Genomic DNA, 22,978 nt, shown 5'->3' on the forward strand with positions numbered 1-22,978 from the left:
AGGAGGTAACAGGAGATAGATTTTTAAAATATATTCTACAGGGCTTCCCTGGTGGCGCAGTGGTTGAGAGTCCGCCTGCCGATGCAGGGGACACGGGTTTGTGCCCCGGTCCGGGAAGATCCCACATGCCGCGGAGCGGCTGGGCCCGTGAGCCATGGCCGCTGAGCCTGCGCGTCCGGAGCCATTGCTCCGCAATGGGAGAGGCCACAACAGTGAGAGGCCCGCGTACCGCAAAAAAAAAATATATATATATATATATATTCTACAACTAAAGCAAATAGGATTTGTTGATGGCTTGATTGTGGGCTATCTCTAAGTTTCTTGGCATTAGAAGCTGGTTGAATGGTAGTATTTCTATTCAATAATATGGAGAAGTTCATGAAGGAGAAGGGAAGAAAATCAAGCGTTTTTTGCTGTTGGGGGGAGATATTTCAAGTTTGAGATGCCCTTTAGACATTCAAGTGGCAATATGAAGTTGGCATTTAATATACGAGACTGTAACTTAGAGGATAGGTACCTTCATATTTTCCCTCCTTCCCCTGTGTTCTCAGGCAAAGACTTAATTCATATCAAACTACAAATTTTGATGGAAATTTTACACATTCTCCTTTTAGAGATAGTTTAATTTCAATAAGAGACAAAGCATTATGCCATTTTCTGGTGGCAAAATTTCAGACATTCATATTGCTCCAATTTGGGGTGAATAAAAAAGGCACCTAAGTGCTACTTGAGCTGTACCCCATAAGTAGGTATTTACAATACTTTTTAGTCAGTCCTTACGATAATCTCAATGATCAAGAAGCAGGCATCCTTTTAGAAATGTCAATGAGTATCGTGACATTTCACCACTTTGCAAAGGAAATTTCTTGGAGTAAATATGTTCTTAGATTAAACAGATAGCTGGTAAAACTGTGCTTAAAATAAACTATTTTGCTCAATAAATGACACTGGTGTTTTAAAATGGCCTAAGAGAGAGAGAGAGAGAGGTAAATATCTTTCCAGGCTGAAACTTTATCAGGAAACAGAGACACAAAAATCACAGCACCATATCAGAATGTGTAAGAAAAATACAACATATTAAAAATGTTTTAAAGTCAGTCTTCTTTAGATGCAAATAAGCACAAGTTTTCTTTGTGAAGTACACTTAAACTTAACTGTATTTCTCAGTAGCTAAATTAAATTTCTGTATTTGGATTTATAGCTGGAAAAAAGGGAACTTTCCCCAAAATGGTTCAACAGAAAACAATGCCAAAACCACTATTTTATTTTTATGTTATTGTTTCTTATTCCCAAGTGTTCTTCAAAATAAAAACCTTTATCTTATTATGTCTTGCATTAAGAGTGTTGTGTTTAACATGTCTAAGTTATAGTACTTTACAAAATATACTTACACATGTGTTATATTTATCTAGCTGATCTCTACAACCTTTTGGAGCAAGTGTTATTAATATCCCCATTTTGCAAGTGAGGAAATTTGAGGCTCAAAAGGGTTAAATGATATGCCTAAGATAATATAAATTGATGGCTATCCTCTAGTTCTTCAGATTCCATATTGTGCTACTTCTTTGCATTTTCCTCCTTCCCACCCACAATACTGACTCAACTTTGACTCATATTTCTGTACCTTGAAACAGTAACTTTTCTATCAATAGAGGCTTTTTCAAGAAAATACACACCGCCTTGCCAAGATACTTACCCTTGCCAAGGGTGAAAGGACAATCAAATGCTTTCTATGAGTCTGACAGAGAAAGGGGAAGAACTTGTCTGTATATGTCATTTGTCCCTCTTTCTCTCCAATTTCCCTCTTCCATCTACAAATCCTATTCCAGATCTCTATTCTGAGCATATTTCCATTTATCTGATTGAACATAACAGCTGCTTTAAAGTCCTTTAAATTCTACCATGTGGGTCATCTCATAGTTGACCTCTGTTGATTTTCCTTCCCTTGAGAATAGCTCAGATTTTCCTAGTTCTTTTTAAGTCAAATAATTTTGGATTATATCCTAGACATTGTAGATGTTATGTTGTAGAGACTCTGGATTCTATTTCTCTGAAGAATGTTGACAGTTTTGTTTTAGCACATAGTCAATTTGGTTAGACTCAATGGAAACCTTATGTCACCTGTGGTGGGTGGCAACTCAAATCTCAGTTCTGTTCTTTTACCTTTAGCTTCACTGCTTGCAGTCTGACACCATGAATAATTCAGGAGTCAGCCAGCATTTGGCACAAAGTTTACACACAAAATTTTTGGCTCCCTTCTCTAGCTCTTTCCTTTCTGGGATTCCTCTCTCATGTTCTGGCTACCCTTATTTGCCCCAAACTTATTGTTCAAATCAGAAAGATAGCTAACTTTCCATTGGAGTTTTTGTTGCTCTGTGCCCTCCTCTGACTTTGGTCTGCACTCAGGGAAAAGCTGCAAATAAACGGGAAACTCACCCTGTAATAGTCTCTTCTTCCAAGATTCAACTCTTCTCCAAAACTTACTGCTTTGACCAGACTTCATAGCCCTTGAGTAGTTGCTTCTTATATTTTTTCCGGAGTTTATAATTGTTATCTGCAGGCAGTTTGAGCTGATAGCTTCTTCTACGGTACCAGAAGCATAACTCTCCATATAGACCTCTATTTCAATTATCTGTTGCTATTATAACTAAACACCCCAATCCTGGTGGATTAAAATAACAACTATTTAATGCTCACAATTCTGAAATTTGGGCTGGATTTAACTGGGTGGTTCTTCCCCATGTAGTGTTGGATGCAGTCGTCTGGAAGCTTGAAGGGGGCTGAAAATCTAGAATAGCGTCACTGGTAAGCCTGACACCATTCCTCTCATTGCTCCTCCTGCTTCCCACACCTCTCCTTCTAACCCATCCTTCTTGATCATATTTATCCCACTCCCCACCTTCCACTAGTACCTTATTTTTATACCTTTCCCTTTTTTTCTCTTTGACTGAGTTCAATTCAACTACCATTTGTTGCATGTTCAGTTATGGGCTGTCTGAAGTTGAGCTGAGTGGGTTAGGGCATAACCATGAAGCTCCTGAAACAAAAGAGAACATTTACAATACCTATATTCCAGTCAACTTTGCTTCTGATTGATTTAATCACCGTTATTTAGTTCATGGGAGTACGTACTTGATATGGTCACCAAAATTGTTAAGGATGTCTGTAACAGGCTTCAGATAGACACAACTCCTTCAGGTGCCCAGATGTAGCATGAAAATTGTGAGGGAGAAAAAATATTCTATAATCAGTCATATTCTCTTGCTAGGAAACAACTTTCATTCCCTCCTTAACCTTCTTTTAAAAGGCTGAAGACAACCTGAAACAGAGAACCAAATGTATCTTTATTATGCTGCCATGTTAGCACGTAAAAGTCATGTAATCTCTGCCTAGAGCAAAAAAGGAACCTCCCTAATACACACAGAGTTCATTTGAATATAATACCTGCTGAAGAGTATGCAATGAAATAGTTTTATGTTGCTTTGCATTTAGTTTAAAATCATCAGTCATCTAAGATTTCTATAAAGTCAATCAATATTGAAGAAATTGTCTTAAAAAGAGAATGAATGCTCAACATTGATTTCTAGAAAACACAGCAACCTTATTCAAGTTTCCTAATCTTGAAATTTTAAAATAATTTCAGAAACCTAAAAATACTCTCTCCCATCAGAGACATCTGCCTTGGGACTTCCCTGCTGGCGCAGGGGTTAAAAATCCTCCTGCCAATGCAGGGGACACAGGTTTGAGCCCTGGTCCGGGAAGATCCCCCATGCCGCAGAGCAACTAAGCCCGGATGCCACAACTACTGAGCCCGCGTGCCACAATTACTGAAGCCCATGCACCAAGAGCCCAAGCTCTGAAACAAGAGAAGCCACTGCAATGAAAATCTTGTGCACCGCAATGTAGAGTAGCCCCTGCTCGCCGCAACTAGAGTAGGCCTGCATGCAGCAACAAAGACTCAACAAAGAAAGAAACATCTGCCTTCCATTTGTTGTTGTAGTGTGTATGTTTAGGGTGAAAAACCATCACTTTGCTGTCACATATATTTGAGTTTACACATTGGTGTAACTGTGTGACTTTGGCCAAATCATCTGGCTTACCGAGCCTTGGTTTTCTTTTCTTTAAATTGAGCATACTATCACTTACCTCATAAGGTTATGAAGTTTAATGAGGTAATTTTATAAAATAAGCACATAATACCTACTGTATAGTGGTCACTTAATAAATATTAATCTCCTTTCCCTGCTCTCCTTCTCGAGAAAAAAAATAAAGACACCCAGAATGCCTCTTCCCAAACTCACAGGTAAAGAATTTTGGTTCTGTTATCTGGCTTCATGTTCCTGCCACCTGCACAAAGACAAGAGTATCCAGGTACATGGCAACAGCTTAATACAGAACTAAAGACTCCGGCCTTAGTGATGATGAAAATGATGATGATTCTTATCAGAGTTGAGGCACATTATTAAGGTCTCATGTTTTAAGACTCTTAGATATTCTGGTATGTCAACCTCTTAGCACAATACCTGATGCACACTAAGTGCTATACAGATAACAGCTCGCTTTAATTATTTAGTGTCCACTAAAGAGCCTCTTCATACACATCATGAAAAGGAAACAAATATCTATCTTTAAACACTTAGCCAGAAATACTATTTATCCATTTGATGAGAAAGATTACACTTCTAAGGGTCCACTGTCCATTACTAGTGGAGGAGCAGCACCGCTCAGAGGGCTGGATGAGAACGGTGTCTCTACGTGCAGGGGTGGGCAGGGAACTTAGAACGAAATTGCTCTGCTTTTGCAAAGCAAGTCAGTTCAGGAAAGCTGCTGGATAGCTTGCAGTCCTTAAGGCAGTGAGATGAACGTGTTCCATCCTGCCCAAACTTCATTGCTTGCTCCTAGGGGGCAGCCACCAGAGCAGTGTAGGGGAGGGGTGGGAGTTAAAGAGTAGGAGGAGGGGTGATGAGGTAGAGAAGACTCCACACCACAGAATTTCTCCTAGGGAGAGCCCCGAAGCTCTGTTTGGAAGCTGCTAGTGGAGGAGGGCAGGCATCAAGAGCCTGATCGGCAACAAAAACATGTAAGCAACAATATGCACGGAGGGCTTCCCTGGTGGCGCAGTGCTTGAGAGTCCGCCTGCCGATGCAGGGGACACGGGTTCGTGCCCCGGTCCGGGAAGATCCCACATGCCGCGGAGCGGCAAGGCCCGTGAGCTGTGGCCACTGAGTCTGCGTGTCTGGAGCCTGTGCTCCGCAACAGGAGAGGCCACAGCAGTGAGAGGCCTACGTACTGGGGAAAAAAAAAAAAAAAGAGTATGCACGGAGCAAACAGCGGGGAAATGGGCTGAGCCAGTAGGATGGCAGAAAGCCCCACGCTTCCTCAAATCCTCAGAAAATTCTACAATCCACAAACACCTGGTGTAAATTGGTTTCTTGCAGAAATCAGTGAAGGGAGAAGGGCCAGGAGACCCCAGCTAACATCTGGGTTCCTACTGAAAGCCTTATCTCACCCTCTCTTCCTGACCTTTGAAGGGGTGATGACCGTGAACAAGCAACAAAGCACTTCATCAGTCTCTCTGACCAGCCTCCAGCTTAACCTCTTTGCTTCCATCTTAGATAACTATGTGATCTAAGGGCAGGACACTCAAATTCTAGACGCCTGACTGCCCAGTGCCATAGAGGCAAAGCTGTGAGACAGGTGTGAAAAGTATCATTCCATCTTGGGGAGAAATGAAGTGCATTATGTGATTTGCCAAAACAACACTCTGAATTTAGCATTGGTGCCATCTGAAATTCTGCCAAGGAAAAACATCTAATCAGGGTGATTGAGCAAAGTGCTTTTCGCCTGCTAGGATGCTGCTGAGCTTAATCAAAAAGCATTTGTGAAGTACTTAATTACGGGTGTTGCTGTGCTGGATACCCACAGAGAGAACTAGGTGCCCCAGGCCCCCCTCCTGCAGTTTACAGTATAGAGAAGAGGAGGAGGGAGGGAGGGCAGAGGGAGAGACAGGAAGGAAGCTAACACATCATGAGTTCCTCATTTGTGCCCAGTCCCATCAACATGTGAGTTAATCCTTATGGAACCTTATAAGACAAGTATCATTTTGTCCATTTTATATATGAGGAAAGGGAGGCTCAGAGGGGAAATTGTAGAGCTGGAATTTTCTAAGTGCCAGGCTCTCTCCTGGACACCACAGTGCCTCTGACAGGACAGGCTGACGTGGAAAGTGTGCTCAGAGCAAAATGGCCCCTTAAAACAATAAGACAGCTTCCCAGCATTTGGGGATGGAAGGCAGAGATGATAAATGAAATGTAATTTGGGATCAAAGAAAGTATGTCCTGTAGACATCCTGAAAAGGACTTCTTTATTCAGTCCTGAAAGCTTGAGGCAAAAACACTTTGCTTATTCTCTCAGGCTTGGGGTGCTGCAGAGTGCAGGGGACTGAGAAGCGCCTGCCCCTCCCACGCCCCTCCAGGCTGTTATGAGATCCCGAGATTGCCCTTCCTATTTAACGCCTCTGGACAGTGAGTCTGCCGCAGATGCAGGACCATTCGGAGAGTAAGGCTGCAAAGCTACGGCGGGGTCCACAGAAACGCCCAAGCGCAGAGCCCGCTGCTGCTGATGGCCGGGCCGGGACCCTGTCACCACGCAGACGTTTGCTCGCTGCCTGGCATCCGTCTGCCACTCACTGTCAGCACGGAGTGTCTGTGTGTTTGGTGCCTCTGCTGCCCTACGCCAGGCACCTACACGGTTTATCTCCCTGTGCCCCTACCAGCCCTTGGTGTTTCACGTAGATCTTGTTCTCCAGGTCTTGAACTAATTGAGAAGGGGCGCGGTGAGTCCCCAGGTCAGTGCCCCTCAGGCCTCGCCCCACTGCTTTTCTGTACCTCTGCACAACTGCCGCAAGCGTTCTTATCTGTTCCTCCACCATCCCTCTCTCTCCTCCTCCCTCCCACATCTCTCCTAACCCATCCTTCTTGATCGTATTTATCCCACTTCCCACCTTCCAGTAGCACCTTATTTTTATCCCTTTTCCCTCATTTCTCTTTAAGTTCAATTCAACCTCCATTTGTTGCTTGTTCAGTTCTGGGCTGTGTGTGTGGATCACACTTTAAAGTGTCTGATTTGGGGGGGGGGGCGCGCATAACCATGAAACTCGGCGATTACAGGAAATCATTATTGGAAGTCAGACAGAAACACGGTGTGGACTGGGATCTAAAGAGACGAGAGGGCTTCCCTGGTGGCGCAGTGGTTGAGAGTCTGCCTGCCGATGCAGGGGACACGGGTTCGTGCCCCGGTCCGGGAAGATCCCACATGCCGCGGAGCGGCTGGGCCCGTGAGCCATGGCCGCTGAGCCTGCGCGTCCGGAGTCTGTGCTCCGCGGCGGGAGAGGGCTTTGGTCTTTTTTTAACCTTCTAAACTCTAAATATCTGGTTTAAACTTTGCTAATTTCTCAGTCACTAAAGGATAAAAGTCAACTTAAAATGTATGTTAAAAAGTATGAGAAAAGGATACCTTGAAAGAAAGAAATTCAGTTTTGTTACTTTTAAGCGGCTGGAGAAAATCTGCTGTTAGGGAAGGAAGAGGAGCCACCGGTCCAGACAGGAGCGTCAAGGAGCCAAGGGCATCAGTGCATCTTTCTCTCGAGTCCGGCCTGATCCTGGCTGAGGAAACCTTTACTCTCTGACTCCCCTTGTCCAGGACTCCTCCTCACATTCCTGTTGATGTTTGTTTTCCTTATAGTATTTTTCTTAATTTCTTCGGTTATAGTTTCCCATCTTTGATTCAATATATTTAATTCAAACCATGTTTTAGGCATGTTGACTATGACGTAGGTTTTTAAGTCATTTTCCCCCCATTTTATTTCTCTTGGCTGCTTTCCAATGACACATAGAGAGACACCCTCTGCCTTTAAATATATATTCTATTTATATGGTTGGATACTTATGTCTGAACTTTCCAAATTTATGTCTAGTAGCCTTCCAAAGCATGATTCTTTGTCAAACTTTTTTTTTTAATGAAAGCTTCTTTATTTAATTTTTGGCTGTGTTGGGTCTTCGTTTCTGTGCGAGGGCTTTCTCTAGTTGCAGCGAGCGGGGGCCACTTTTCATCACGGTGCGCGGGCCTCTCACTGTCGTGGCCTCTCTTGTTGCGGAGCACAAGCTCCAGACGCGCAGGCTCAATAGTTGTGGCTCACGGGCCTAGTTGCTCCGAGGTATGTGGGATCCTCCCAGACCAGGGCTCGAACCCGTGTCCCCTGAATTGGCAGGCAGATTCTCAACCACTGCGCCACCAGGGAAGCCCTGTCAAACTATTTTTAATTGTAAAAATAACATACCTGTTCCAGAAAATGCATCAAGAAGCACAAGTGTACTTAAAGAAGGAAGTAGGAAAATGTTCATTTATTGCGTTATTTGAAATATCAAATAAAATAAGCTAAATATCCATTATTTGACGATATTATTTGAGAATATATATTATTTGAGTTTATATAATATGTGAGGATATATATTGAGGTTAAATAAACTATGATATTCATAATTAGAATACTATTCAGCAATTTTTTTAAAATGAAGTGGATCTATATACATTATCCAAAAACACTCAGTTCTACAGTGTAGAAAAAATAGTTATGATATCATTTTATTCATTAAAAAATGTATACATAATAGAAAAACCAAATGCAAATGTGTGCTGTATAAGTATACAGAAAATAGTCTGCAAGAAAATACATGCCAAACTGCTCATGGTGTAGTCATGAATTACCTGTTTAATGAAACATTTAAAATTTAAATGTTAAACGTTACATATAGTAAACACTTTAAAGTGTGGAAATTTTTAACCTGGAAAGAAAGCATTCTTCAATACCCTTAACTCCTTCTCAGTAGAGGTAACTACAATGGAAACATATACAATATACATATAATTGCAAATTGGAAATTTTTTACTTGCTATGGCATTGAGATCTACCCCTATGCTTTTTAATGGTAAGTTTCTTTGGTGCAATATTTTATTTAACTAGTCCCCTACTGATGGATATTCAGATTATTACTGTTTTTAATAAAGAAGAGAGTTTAGAAACAATATTCCAACAAATGTCCACAAACAAATATCTTTCTTATCTTTTCTAGTATAACATCAGGAAAAACTCCTAGAGTCAAAGGATAAATATTTAAAACTTGGATTTTATTTGATGGATTAGACAGATTTGGCCAAATTTTTCTCAGAATGGTGTGGGAATGTTTCCCACACTGTCACCCAGACTTTCCACCTTTGTCAATCTGATAAGTAAAATAGCATCTTCTGTTGTTTTAATTTGCCTTTAAAAAAAATATGGGTGAAATTGAACATACTTTTCCTATGCTACTTGTATTTCTGTTTCTGTGAACCACTTATTATCATTTGCCCCCTCCCCTTTTTTTACATTTTTGTTTAACAGTGATTTGAAGCACTCTTTGTATAATAAGGAAATTAACTCTTTATCATGTGAGTTAAAGTTAGAATCATTCAATGATTCATAATTACACAGTAAGCAGTTTTGTGTGTGTATTCCTATTCCAGACTTTTTATTAACTATATTTTTATTGTGGTAAAATATTTATAACATATCATTTGCCATGTTTCCGATTTTTAAGTTTACAATTCAGTGGCATTAATTACATTCACAATATTATGCAACCATCACCACTATTTATTTCCAAAATTTTTCATTTCCCCAAACAGAAATCTTTACCCATTAAACAATAATTCCCTACTTCCTCCTTTCTCCAGACCCCTGGTAACTTCTGATCTAGTTTCTGTCTCTATGAACTTGTCTATTCTACATATTTCATATAAGTGGAAACATAATAGTACTTGTCTTTCATATCTGGCTTCTTTCACTTAGCATAATATTTTCAAGGTTCATCCATATTGTAGCATGTATCGAACTTCATTCCTTTCGATGGCTGGATAATATTCCATTGCATGTATAGACCGAACTTATTTATCCAGTCATCTGTTGATGGACGCTTGAGCTCTGAGTGAGGGGAGGTGCTGGAAGGGAGAGGCCTGGCCTCCACACCCTAACCCCTGCAGAGAGAGGCTCATGTCCCCAAGATGCCCAAAGAGTTCAGGCCAGGTGCTGGGGCCTGACTGGCACAGGAATTGCTAAAAAAGGAGTTGTAAACAGGGGACTTGGTGGGTGATTATGTGCACGGTGTGACTGTCTTGTGTGTCTCTCCATGCACCTGTGAGGAACAGCTCAGCTCTGAAGCTCTTCATTCCATCTGTTTACATTTGTGATGTTTCCAGAGCCTCATCTGTCAATCTTCTTAATTTCAGTGGCAGGAAATCATAACTCTAGCTGAAAATTACAGGGATTTAAGTCCCCTGACTCCTTTCATATGTAAATATGTAAAATCTATCCTATGTGTACATATACAGTATATATATATATATATATATATAGACACATACACATTACCATTATTGCCTTTAACAAGACTGCTATTATTTCTACTCATACTATTTAATGATGTTTATATTTCCTATCTGTAATTCTAAAATAAACATGGAGAACTGCAAAACAACAACAACAAAACAGAAAAAAAAGAAAAAGGAGTGTTCCACCTTTTGACTATTGTTAATAATGCTGCAGTGGACACTATCAGACAAGTACCTCTCTGAGTGCCTGCTTTCAATCCTCTTGGGTATACACCTAGGAGTGGAATTGCTGGGTCTTATGGTAATTCTGTTTAGCTTTTTTGAGGAACTGTCAAACTGTTTTCAGCTACATCATTTTACATTTCTACCAGCAATGTTTGGGGATTTCAGTTTCCCCACATTGTTGCCAACATTTGCTGTTTTCCATTTTTCTGAGTATAGTAGGTATGATGTGCTATTTCATTGGGGTTTTGATTTGCATTTCTCTGATGACTAATGATGTTGAATACTTTTTCATGTGCATATTGGTTATTTGTATGTCTTCTCTGGAGAAGTGTCTGTTGAAGTCCTTTGCCTAATTTTTAATTGGGATGTTGTTGAGTTGTAGGAGTTCTTTATATATTTTGGATATTAAACCTGTATCAGATATATGTCAAATATTTCTCATTCTGTGGGTTGTTTTCTCACTTTCTTGATAGCATCTTTGGATGCACAAAAGATTTTCATTTTAGTGAAGTCCAATTTATCTTTTTATTCTTCTGTTGCCTGTGATTTTCATATCATATTTTTTAAAAATTGCCAAATTCAAGGTCATGCAGATTTGACTCTATATTTTCTTCTAATAGTTTTACAGTTTTAGCTCTTAAATTTAGTTTTTAATCCATTTTGAGTAGTTTTTGAATATGGTGTGGATATCCAGTTTTCCCAGCATAACATGTTGAAGAGATCATTCTTTCTTTCATTGAATGATCTTGGCACCTTTGTTGAAAATCAATTGATTATAGATGTGTGGGTTTATTTCTGGGGTATCAGTTCTATTCTACTTGTGTAAATGTCTAACCTTATGTTAGTATCACACTGTTTTGATTACCACAGATTTGTAACAAGTTTTGAAATCAGGAAAAGGATGAGTCTTCCAAATTTGTTCTTCCTTTTCAAGATTATTTTGGCTATTCTGGGTCACCTGAAATTCTGTATGATTTTTAGCATGAGTTTTTCCATTTCTGAAAAAATACTGTTAGGATTTTCCCAGTGATTTCATTGAAACTGTTTATCACTTTGGATAGTATTGTCATCTTAACAATGTTAAGTCTTGCAATCAAGGAATGTGGATGTCTTTCCATTTATTTAGGTCTTTAATTTTTTTCAGCAATGTTCTTCAGTTTTCAGTGTACAAATCTTGCACCTCCTTGGTTAAATTTATTCCTAAGTATTTTATTCTTTTTGATGCTATTTTAAGTGGAGTTCTTTTATTCTGGAATGTTTGCTGCTAATGTTTAGAAATGCAAATCATTTCATGAGTTGATTGTTCATCCTGAAACTTTGCTGAATTTGCTTCTTAGCTCTAATGGTGTTTTTGCGGATTCCCTAAGGTTTTCCAGATGTAATATCATGTCTTCTGTGAATAGGGATAGTTTTACTTCTTTCTTTTTTATTTGAATGCTTTTTATTTTCTTTCTCTTGCCTAATTTCTTTAGCTCTGTATGCTTTTATAGCATATATTTGAATATCAAAATATTTGATTTTTGCATTATGTGTGTACTCTCTTTTTCATGAAAAAATTTTGCAACCTGCTTTTATGACACACGAAATTATACAGCTGCATTTTCTTTGGCAACATATATAGATCTATATCATTTAAAAAATTGTTGGATAGTATTCTAATTATACCATACCACAGTTTATTTAACCATTCCACAGATAATGGATATTTAGGTTATTTTCAATTATTTGGAATTTATATTTTAACTTTATGCTGTCTTTTTTTCTTATGCAAAAGTTTCAAATCTTTTACGTAGTTAAATCCACTACACTTTTTTCCTTTAGTGCCTCTGGGTTTGGGGTTATGCATGGAAAGTCTTTCTTTACTATAAGACTATGTTAAAAATGTTCTTTTTTCTAGCACACTTGTTGATTTATCTTTTATGTTTAAATCTTTATACTTTTAGGAACTTATTTTGGCTTAAGGAATGTGGGAGGGATCCAGTTTCATTTTCTTCTAAATGGCTGTCTGGTTTTCCCAACATCATTCATCAAATAATCCATCAACTACGAGGTACTTATAAAAGAAATATAAAGTTCAAGTTGAAAAAGGACTAGGACATTTTTATTCCTAGGAGGGTTATGCAGACAAAGACTCATGCTCTGGAGCATGAGTCTCCTGAAAGAAGATGAAACCTACTTATCATTCAGAACTGAATTGGAGCCAGATTAAGAACAATTGCTCAGCCCAGTGTGTGAGACTATGGCTTCTAATTTGGGTTCTTTGCTCATTCCCTTTAATCCAAATATCCCTCCCTTTCTACTTTTCTCTGTGAAATCCAACTCAGTTACCACCTCAACCACAATGAAATATTTATTTGCTCTCCAAAAGTTTCTGGTTTTTCTCCTGCTTTACTTCAAACACACATATCAGGACATCCAGGAATCCTTTTTAACTGTCAGCTGAGAATAGAAACCTGAAAATGGGAAAGGGTTGACAGGAGATACCAGAGAATTGGGCTAATGCTGGAGACCAGAACATCGTATGGTATGAGGGTATAATTGGGAGAATTACGGGCATTTGTGAGTATAGGGTACTCAGTCCATGTAGAAATTAAGCCTAAAGACAAGAGTCTAAGGGCAAATCTGAAAGCAGCATTTACAAAGACTAGCCAGGAGACAAAGAATAAAAACAAGGAAACATAGGACTTACTAATTTTTTAGTTTCCCACAATGCCTATCAGTTTCCCATGTTGGAGGACTTTAGCAAATATTTATTAATGAATGAATAAATGAATGAGTGAGGCAGTGCTGAACATGAAGTCAAACTCCAGTGTCCCTGTGATTAACAGATGATCTTGGGAAAGTCATTTAAACACTCTTACCAATTTTCTGAACTATAAAATGAAAGTAATAATATTGTGCAACCCCACCTCTGAGGATTGTCATCAGGACCAAAATAGAAATGTTGTTTAAAAATGTGTAAAGGCTTTGTCAATTGTCATCCCTCCATAAATGCTGTACCTAGGATCCTTCTTAGAGAGAGGCAGGATATACACATGTCTGTGTACAAATTTACATATTATTTCTTTTTGTTTTCTGTTTTTTCTCCTTTTAACACTCTAGTAACTTAGTTTTCACTTATTTTAAAGAACAAATTCATCGCTAGCTTATATTAACAAAGATGCTGTAAACAGCAAATCATCACACATCCTGCTTTATGTCACCTCTGCCCACACAACTTCAGAGACTGAAGATACAAGTGTTTCTAAATACTGGAAAATCAAAATAATTACTTTATAAGTTATTGGAGGACATTTCAAATGTCACAATTCAGCACACAGAATTGTGAATTGTATTTTAAAAGAAAAATTTTACTTCTTAATTTTACTTGATTAAATGAGACATCACTGCAGAAAGCTGAAAGCCTCATCTTCTGGTTCTTTCTGGTATAAGGAAATCCTCCATGAAAATGTTAAGAACTAACCTGGCTGGATTGCAGAGCCTGGAATTTAGCAATAGAGTAGAATAAGGCAAGAGCAGAAATCAGATGAGACCAGCTCTAGAAGTACTAAGTAGTAGCCTTGATTTCCATGAAAGTTACAAAATTCATTTCTTCCTGAGTTATGATAAAAGTTTTTTTCTAAACTTTCAGGGAAATTTTGGTTCTGGTCTAAAACTTCACATATTTGGTGTCTATCCAAGGACAAACTATTTTTGGAAGTTTTAGCAAATTTGTTCTCCCACTCCCGAATTAGTCAGTGAAACCAAAATAAAATTTTTCTGTCTTCAAAAACAAGTGTGTTTTTAAAAGTCAGGCACAAGAACTCCTGGAGAACATAAACCAATAACGTGGGAGGAAGTACTGGATAATGTCTGAAATTTCATTGGTTCTGAGGACCTCTAATAGACCATTTTCACCCAAATTTGAAATGTGTGGTTGCAGTTTGTTTCTATTTGTGGTACACAGTGCTCTGAAAGACACGAACACTTATGGAACAAATAAATGGGAACTGTGGAATATTTCCAATTACTCACAATATCCTTACATTTCTTTCGGTAAAATGTTTTCTAGAAAAAGTACATAAGCCAAAAATAATTTGACACATTAAAATAACTGTTGACTTACTTTTTCTGACTGTTCATTGAAAGGGAAAATTTCAGTGACACATCTCTGGGGAGCTAAGAGAAACTTAACTACAAAGCATTATCCAAAGCCAGAATTTAGAATATGTGTATTCATGAGGTACAGGGAAACTTAAGAGAATCGTGAAAATGTCACAATTGTGAAAGAGAGTAAAGAGATCTCACTTTAAAATCAATGATAAATATTAATTAGGTACCTATCGTTTGCATAATACATGATACTAGATATATTAAGCTGAAAAATGTGTGAAATAAAATTTGTATTTTATGGCAAGACAAGAAAAATTTAAGCATAAAAAATTTTCTCTGCCTTTTGGCCTCCTATCTCCCCTCACTGTGCATTGTGTGTCTGCATTGTTCATCAAACAAACCTCTCCATTGGCAGAAATACCTGCTCAACCATAAAGAGCAACATTCTCCTAGCACCAACAAGACAACTCCTTAAAAGATAACGTTCCTTCTTAATGTTGTAAGGGGCCACAGTGACCCATGACCCACTACTCACTTTGTATGTATACACCTGGATTGTGTAAACTGTCAGTAATATGTATGTCATTTGATGGACAACTCTCTGTCTCAAAACATTATGTAACTATGCTTTGACTTTTAATGCGTAGAATAGTTTTTGGAGCTTTCTGAGAGGCTGTTCCTGGCTTATAATCCTCACTTTGTTTCGAGTAAAATTTTCCATTTCTTTGTTAGATCAACATTAATTTTTCGTTGACAAATGGAAGTTACAGTGAATTAAGGACATATTGTGTTTTGACGCTGGAAAAAATGAGATATTATTAACACTGTAGTATCTGTGATAGGGGCTAAGCACTGTGCTTGGAACTGTATAAATGGTGACAACAGTCATAGGAAAGATGGCACTTCAGACCTGAATCTTTACCAGGTGAACTGTTTAGCCGAAAGACAGGTTCTCTGCTCTCCTCTTACTCCTCATAGGTAAACAAGTACAAGAATCTTCACCAAAAATATTTTAATCATGCAAATACGAAGTGTCAGACACTTTTATAAATATAATTTCTTCATAGGGCTATGTTTATTTAACTTGTTTTGTCTATCACTAGAGCATTATGTAGACATAAGATTTTAATCATCTTTCCTGATGATGACTAAGTTTTAATTCCCCATACCTATCATATATGCGTTTGGTTCTATAAAAACACAATTTGGAGGCTGCCTTTCGGACAGAATTCCACAGAACCATATTCCTGTACCTAACCCATTGTTTCTGCTTATATTCCCTTAGTATGGGTATTGATGACTTTTAGTGGTAATTATATATTTCTCCTTATTTCTAACTTTTGACCCAGACACAGTAAACGTGACATAGCACCTACTCCTGCATGTCTAGGCCTACACAAATTGGTGAGGCAAAGATAAGCTTGTTCTACTTCTTCCTTCTAAATATTCACTCTTACCTTTCCATAGAGCACCCTTTTCCCCCACTCACTGTTATTCCTGGAAGTCAAGGTCTCCTACGGAAGCACACCTCTTAACCTGACAACCTCACTCCCCACCAACCCACTCCAATATAACCTCATGAAGCTCAGAATTCTATTTCTTAAGACCATTGCTCCCCCTGGTTTATACTGGGTAATCATAGATTATTTCTACCCTAAAGTGTAAGCAAGTCCTTTAACCTATCAAGTACACCATCATCTTTGTCCCCTTGTAATAGGCAAGAACCTTTGTATTCTAAGTTAATCACTAAAGGGATGTTGCCTATAAGCTTAAATTATACATAATGACCCATCTCTGGGAACCCTGCCTCCCAGGTAATGAGCATTAAGCTAAAATACCTTTGTTTAGCTCACAGGAAACATCCTGACCAGGCCTACCTGTGAATGACTGCAGGGAGGAAGAAATTAACACATTCCCCTCCAGAGGCTGATGGGAACCAGGAAGTGTTTGATTTTACTCCCTCCTCTTTTAATATAAAAGAAGCCTGAATTCTAACTCAGGCAAGATGGTTCTTTGGGACACTAGTCCACCATCTTCTTGTTTGGCTGGCTTTCCGAATAAAGTTGGTGTTCCTTGCCCCAACAACTCGTCTCTCGATTTATTGGCCTGCTGTGCAGCAAGCAGTACAATCTTGGACTTGGTAACACCTCCAACTTTTTTTATTTTGAAAAATGTTAACCTTTGGAAAAAAGACTTGCTGAACGATTTGAATAACAGTATTTTAATGTGTTATTAAAACAGTGACTATGTATGTTAATAATACTTCAACAAACTTGTATTAGACAAAAATGTGACTAATATTTGCTGGGTGCTTTGTAGAGACCACCCTGTACAAGAGCATTACATGCATATTTCATTTAGTCAAATAGCTCCCTGAAATTAGAAATAGTAATAGTTCCATTTTTACAAATGAGGAAACTGAGCCCTAGAGAACTTAAAGATCACTCCCTTAGTAAGATGCAGAATTCAAACCTCCATGACTAATTCCAGAACCCTGGCTTACAGTTTACTATACCTGTTAAAATACATGTCAACATAATAACTAAATGTAGTGTGTGAACCTTGATTGGATCCTAGATGATGGAAATAAAAGCAGCAAAAAAGACATTTGGGGGACAATTTTGAAATTTTTTGCAAATATGGAATTACCATTAGTTTTCTTAAGTGTAATAATATAATTGTAGTTAGGTAGGAAAATGTCCTTATTTTTAGCAATGAAGTATTTAGGAATGAAGTTTCATTATGTCCTCAACCTACTTTCAAATGCTTCAGTTAAAAAATGTGTGACACACACACAAGCATGCACCCTCACACAGAGCAACTAACTGTTGGCATAATGTTAACCACTGTTGAATCAATGTGAAGGGTACCTGGATGTTCACTGTACTAGTCTTTCAACATTTCCCTAGGTTTGAATTTTTTTAAATAAAATGTTGGGGGAAATGCACATTTAGACAAGCCTCTTAAGAAATAATTCATAGAATCTCAAGAAATTTTAAAGATTTAAAATTTTCATGAGATTTTAAAGATCAAGTGGAGTCTTACACCATCTTTTTCTTTGCTGCTACTTAAATGATTTTATTTCACCAACGGTATAAACAAGATCACACCATACACAATGTACAAATAAGCATTAAAAACTATGAAAGTGTATGTATTGTAGTATCAGCATAGGGACTGGTATTAACAGAAAATTTTACTTTCCTTACAGTTTTACAACGATCGTGTATTTTCAGAAAAATGTCATAAAATTTTCTTTTTCAATTCCACTTAAAAAAAAGAAAGAGAGAGAGAGAAAGCCCTAAAAATTCCTTATTGCCTCCTGTCCCTCTGGTGAAAACTGTATGTCCTGGAAATCAGTCTTTATTCTGTTCGTGTCCCTCTGCAGGTGGAATTTTGAGCTATAAATAGGAAACTGGGATTCCACCGCTGGTTCTGTGCACGGAGCTGTGCTGCAAACAATAATTAAGCACGACCGAGAAAAGTTAATGTTTTACAAAGAAGCAAGTGGCGGCCGAAAACAGTTCGATTCTTGGATTTGGAATGCATCCTTTGGTGCCCAAATCTCCGGCCAACCTAGAACGCGAGCGCAGGTTACGGGATCCCCAGGCACAGCAGCATTCCCAGAGGCAGCGGCGGCCGGAGGCTGGCCTTCAGGGAGTATAACCTCCCCCTCCTCCTCGGCCATTCCGGATCTAGGTGTCGGGGCATCTGCCAATAGTAAGCGAGAGGCGAGGCCAGTCCATCCTGCCCCCTCTGCCAATCGGGAGCGAGGGGGCGGGACCGGGAAGGCCGCCGCTGGCCGTGGAGCCCTGGAGCGAGGAAGAGGGGTCCGCCCTCTGCGCCTCGGCTAATTGAAAGCGAGGGGCGGGTCCCGGGGCGGGTCCCGGAAGGCGGTGCCAGGCGCAGGTGCGAAGGCTGGGCGGTAGGGCTGCGGCCTCCGCCGGCGGGCAGTATGGAGGACGTGAGTTCGCGGATGCTGGTGGCGAGCGACAGGCCCGGAGCCCACTCTTCCGGTGCTGGGCGCGCTGGGCGGAGACGGGGGTGGGGGCAGCCCTGGCCGGAGGGGCGCCTCCTGCGCGGGGCTGCCCGGGCGCGGGGTTATGGGAGGAGGCACCGGGGTGGCGTCGGGGTCCGGGGCAGCGTCGGGGTCCACGCCGGCCCCGGGCTTATTTTCCTGGCGGAAGGCCGGGCGGGCGCCAGCCCCGTGCGGGCGCGTGTCGAGTCCCGGAACTGGGGCGGCCCGAGGTGCGCGCGGGGCCCCGGGCGCGGGGTCGCTCGGACGCCCTGGCGCAGGGGCGAGTCCCCGTCCTCTTAGGTCCCGGCCTTGGCCCTGAGGGCTGTGACTTGGAGCGGCTGCGGCAGACCTGTCGTTATTATCACCCGAAAACCCACATTGGAGAAAAACAATGTCGTGATGTTTTGAATCGAGGCATGGTAGGAGTGAAGGGATTTTTAAATCTCTTTACTTAGATGGATCCAAACCAGATTATTAAAAAACCAGTGCACTAGTTACAGTGTATATAGTGTACAGAGTGAAGAGTAATTGCAAAAATCTTTTCTTAAATGTATTAAAACATTTTTAGGAAAAGCATGTATTTGTGCCCAAAATTAACTGGGTTACCCATTGGCACAAAATTCTTGCTCTTGAAAAATGCAAAGTTGATAGTTATATTAAAGCACTGATTTGAGTTAATAGATTAATAGGAATATTACTGTGATCCTACCACTGAATGAGGTGCATCAGGCAAGACACATGAAACACAGTTCCAGCCCTACACAAGACCTTAGATTCTTGTACAAATAGTGACTATAGTTCAATTATCTTGACTAAATAAAGACCGAACAATTTCTAATGATAAGACTAAAAAATTCTATTTTTTTTTTCAGTTGAGAACATGGAAAGCTAACTGTAACACCTGGAAGTAGATTTGAGACTCATATATATTTAAAGAAAAACTGATTGTTTCTAAATCTTTTAAGAGTGAGATTCATGAACTGACAATGTGTGGAGAAAATGAGTAAGAGGAAAATTAGAGACTCATCAAAATGTGTGCAGTAAATGCTTCTTGGTTGGTGCTAAGCTGCCCCAGTGTTCTTGGGTCTGTAGCTTTTAGCGTTAGGATTAGTACAACCTTAGAAATTTGTTTCACCAAACAGTTGGAGAGTAATGTTTCACCAATAGCTACATAGCTTTAGATCTGAGCAAGTCGCCTGCTTTTGGTATTTTGTGGGTATGGTTTCTACCACTCAGCAGTAAGCTAAAAACTGTGTGCCATGTCTTAGGCCCAGACACCTAAATGAGTTAAAAGAGGCAAAGGCTTTTTAGTTAACGATTCTTTGTTTGCAAGTGGGTGAACCAATTGTGGCTACTTTAAGGAAGAAAGGGATTTATTTGAAAGGATATAGGGTAGATGAACACCTAGGCCTCTGAAAGGATCCAAACAAGGGCAGCTCAAAGGATCCAGAGACAGGGGTCCTTTCAGAATCTGTCCTGGGATGGATCGCCTCAACCATGGACTCCGTTTGCTTTGCTGCTCTGAGAGAGAGTTGGATTGGCCCAGCCCTTTTTGGTTCCATGACCACCCCAGGACAGAGGGTGAAGAGCATCAAAGGATGTTCCCCTTGAGACTTAATGCAGAGGTAGACATTGGGTCCCCAAAGAAAGTAGCTATTGTCACAAAAGAAGAGGGAGGAGATGGTGTGGAAAAAACAACAGCTATCTTCACTTGCAGATGGTGAGTTCCAGAGGGTGCTTGTTTGTATGGTTTTCCTACATTTCTTGTAGGCTCCAAAGGGCAGTGTATTTGATGTAGTCACCAAATACATTGTATTTCATGAACATTGAGTAAGTGACATAGAAACCATATTGTCCCCAGCCCCTTCAGTGTAGTCAGGGAAAACAAAAGGCATACACATAAAGGAAACAATACAAGGCAGCATAAGAAATATTCCAAATTAATATTATGGGCAGTAATTTTTTAGGAGTTTTAAAGTAGAAAGAAAACACTTGGCAGGACAAGTTTTATAGAGAATGTAAGTTTTGGTTGGACTTTGAAAGATGAGTTGGATTCTGAAAAAGATAAGAAAGGGTATTTGTGGGGCATTCCAGAAAGCTCATGCTGGCTAGAGGAGAAGGTGCGTGAAAGGGAACGAGTGGGAGATAAAGTAGACTATTGTCTTATAGTCAGGGTTTCAATGCTACCTTTTAAAAAGTTCCCAGATCCCAACTGTTCAAGAAGTTGGGCCGTCTTTCATTCACTCAACACACATATTGAGTACCTGCTGTGTATCAGGTACTAAAGGTACAAAGAACATAGTATAATGTAGAGTCCTGCCCTTGTGAAGCACACCTTATTCGAACCACTTTGATACTTGTCCTTCCTTCTGCCTGAAAGAACCAAAAACCTGTATATAATATATGAAAAAACAGGCGCAGCCGCCACCGGAAGTGGACTTCGCCTGCCAAGATCGGTTTCACGGGGAGGGTTATCAGGAAGGCTATGAAGAAGGAAGTAGTTTGGGTATGATTGAAGGAAGACAGTATGGCACATTGCATGGAGCTAGAATCGGATCTGAGATCGGGTGCTACCAGGGTTTTGCTTTTGCTTGGAGATGTCTCCTGCACGGCTACGCCACTGAGAAAGACAGCAAAAAGATGAAGGTCTTAGAATCGTTGATTGGAATGATTCAGAAATTCTCTTATGATGACCCTACTTATGATAAACTTCATGAAGACTTAGAATTAGAGGGAAATTTAAGCAGCTTTGTTCATGACTAAACGTCCAGCCTGACTTTAAAACTAGTGCAGAAGGTTCCGGACTTTTATTTTGAGGATGACATATGCACAAAGACAAAACATCAGGGAACAGATGTTCGCTTGTCAAGTGTTTTAAAATGTGATTAAAGGCAAAACAATGATGGGGGATTCATTGTTTTGCAGGGAGGGTTCCAGCTTGGCTGGTGAAAGGGCTTCCTTCTCCCGAGGGCTTCCTTCCCCCGAGATCTGCCGGGTAGCCTCGGTGCCCCCCACGGGGCCCCTCCACACAGGCCCACCCTTTGTTGGGCCCTGTCTGCTCTGCAGCGTGAACGCGGCCCTGGCAGAGCCCTCACCAGTCTGCTTTTCTCTGGTCCAGGGTCCAGGCCCCTGGCTCATGGGTTCTTGTCACCTGGCAGGCCTGGGGGGATCTAGACTCAGGTTGGCCCTGGATAGGATAAACCTCCCCTTTACCCCCCCGGGCTTTGGTCAGCTCTCAGAGGGACAGTTTTTTTTTCAATGAGAGCCACAGGATTGACACGAAGCAGGTTAATGGGAAGGAGTGATGCGTACTGTGACATTTATTGACCCTTGAGATGTGCCAGTGCTGTGACCTGCTTCTCATGTTTTATTTAGTCCCTTCAAGAGCCCATGAGGTAGGCGTTATTCCCATTTTATAGACAAGGAAACTGAGACCAGCCCAAGAAACTGCCTGGTCCAAGGGCAGTGGGCGGCAGAGCTGGGACTCCAGCCCTGTCTCCTGCTGCCTGCTCTGGAATGCATAGTCACACCCACAGTCTCGGGGTCCCTGCTTGCAAGTCCCCGCTATGCCCCGTGGAGCCCTGGGGCATCTCATGTGGCCACGGACGTGGGCGTCTGGCTGAGAGGAGGAGAGGCCAGCCCTGTCCCCAGGGAGCCAGGACTTGCTCTTCCTCTGTCCCCGGGTGGGTGGGGCTCTGCAGCATCAAAAATGGTCAAGGGGAGGAGACTTTAAGGTCACTGTTCTATGTGCAGAAACTTTGGAGCCTTGCTGCAGCCTTCCTTCTAGTGTGAGTTGTTCTGTCTTCTGCCCGGACTTAAAAGGCATCATCTAGATGTACATGGTGCGTGGCCTCAGGTGCACCTTTGTCACAGACACCAGCAGTCTCTGGCTGGTGGGATGGAGGGGCTTTTGTTGTCGTTTTCCTGGGTGATTTTTTGTGCTTCGTAAGCTATCTGTTTGGATGATGTATTATTTTTATAATTGGAAAAAAAAATAAAGAGTATATTTTAAAGCAAAAAAAAAAAACCCCAAAAATGAAACAAAACAAAAAAATATATGAAAAAGTACTTGTTGAGATCACAGACATCAGGCGATGAAGGACAGTGATCTTGAAGAGATGGGAAGCAAATGACGTGAGCTATATGATTGCCCCAGCTCACTGCCTTGAGAGAGTTTTCGGGGTGGGCAGAGGAAGGGGGACCAAGTGGGGCTTCAGT

General features: G+C 40.6%; 1 protein-coding gene and 1 long non-coding RNA gene across 12 annotated transcripts in view; one reads left to right on the plus strand and one right to left on the minus strand.

The window, feature by feature from the left end:
* LOC125964228 (uncharacterized) overlaps positions 1-22,978 on the minus strand; it is a 273,001-nt gene that overhangs the window by 229,686 nt on the left and 20,337 nt on the right. The window lies entirely within an intron of this gene.
* Positions 18,526-22,978, plus strand: part of TMEM192 (transmembrane protein 192) — a 29,764-nt gene continuing 25,311 nt past the window's right edge. For 8 of the 11 annotated variants that reach the window (XR_007476999.1, XM_033413367.2, XM_033413369.2 and 5 more), the window contains exons 1-2: positions 19,770-20,480; positions 21,686-21,755. Coding sequence is in view for 10 of the 11 variants with exons in the window: in XM_033413367.2 (XP_033269258.1) it covers positions 20,242-20,480; positions 21,686-21,755 (309 nt within the window). In the remaining variant the exon portion in view is untranslated. Of the gene's footprint in view, positions 18,707-18,764; positions 19,180-19,769; positions 20,481-21,685; positions 21,756-22,978 lie in introns of those variants that run through there. The other 3 variants (XM_012538304.3, XM_033413370.2, XM_033413371.2) reach the window with 3 other exon arrangements.

Source organism: Orcinus orca, chromosome 4 (assembly GCF_937001465.1).
Source record: "Orcinus orca chromosome 4, mOrcOrc1.1, whole genome shotgun sequence".
NCBI classification, from domain to species: Eukaryota; Metazoa; Chordata; class Mammalia; order Artiodactyla; family Delphinidae; genus Orcinus; species Orcinus orca.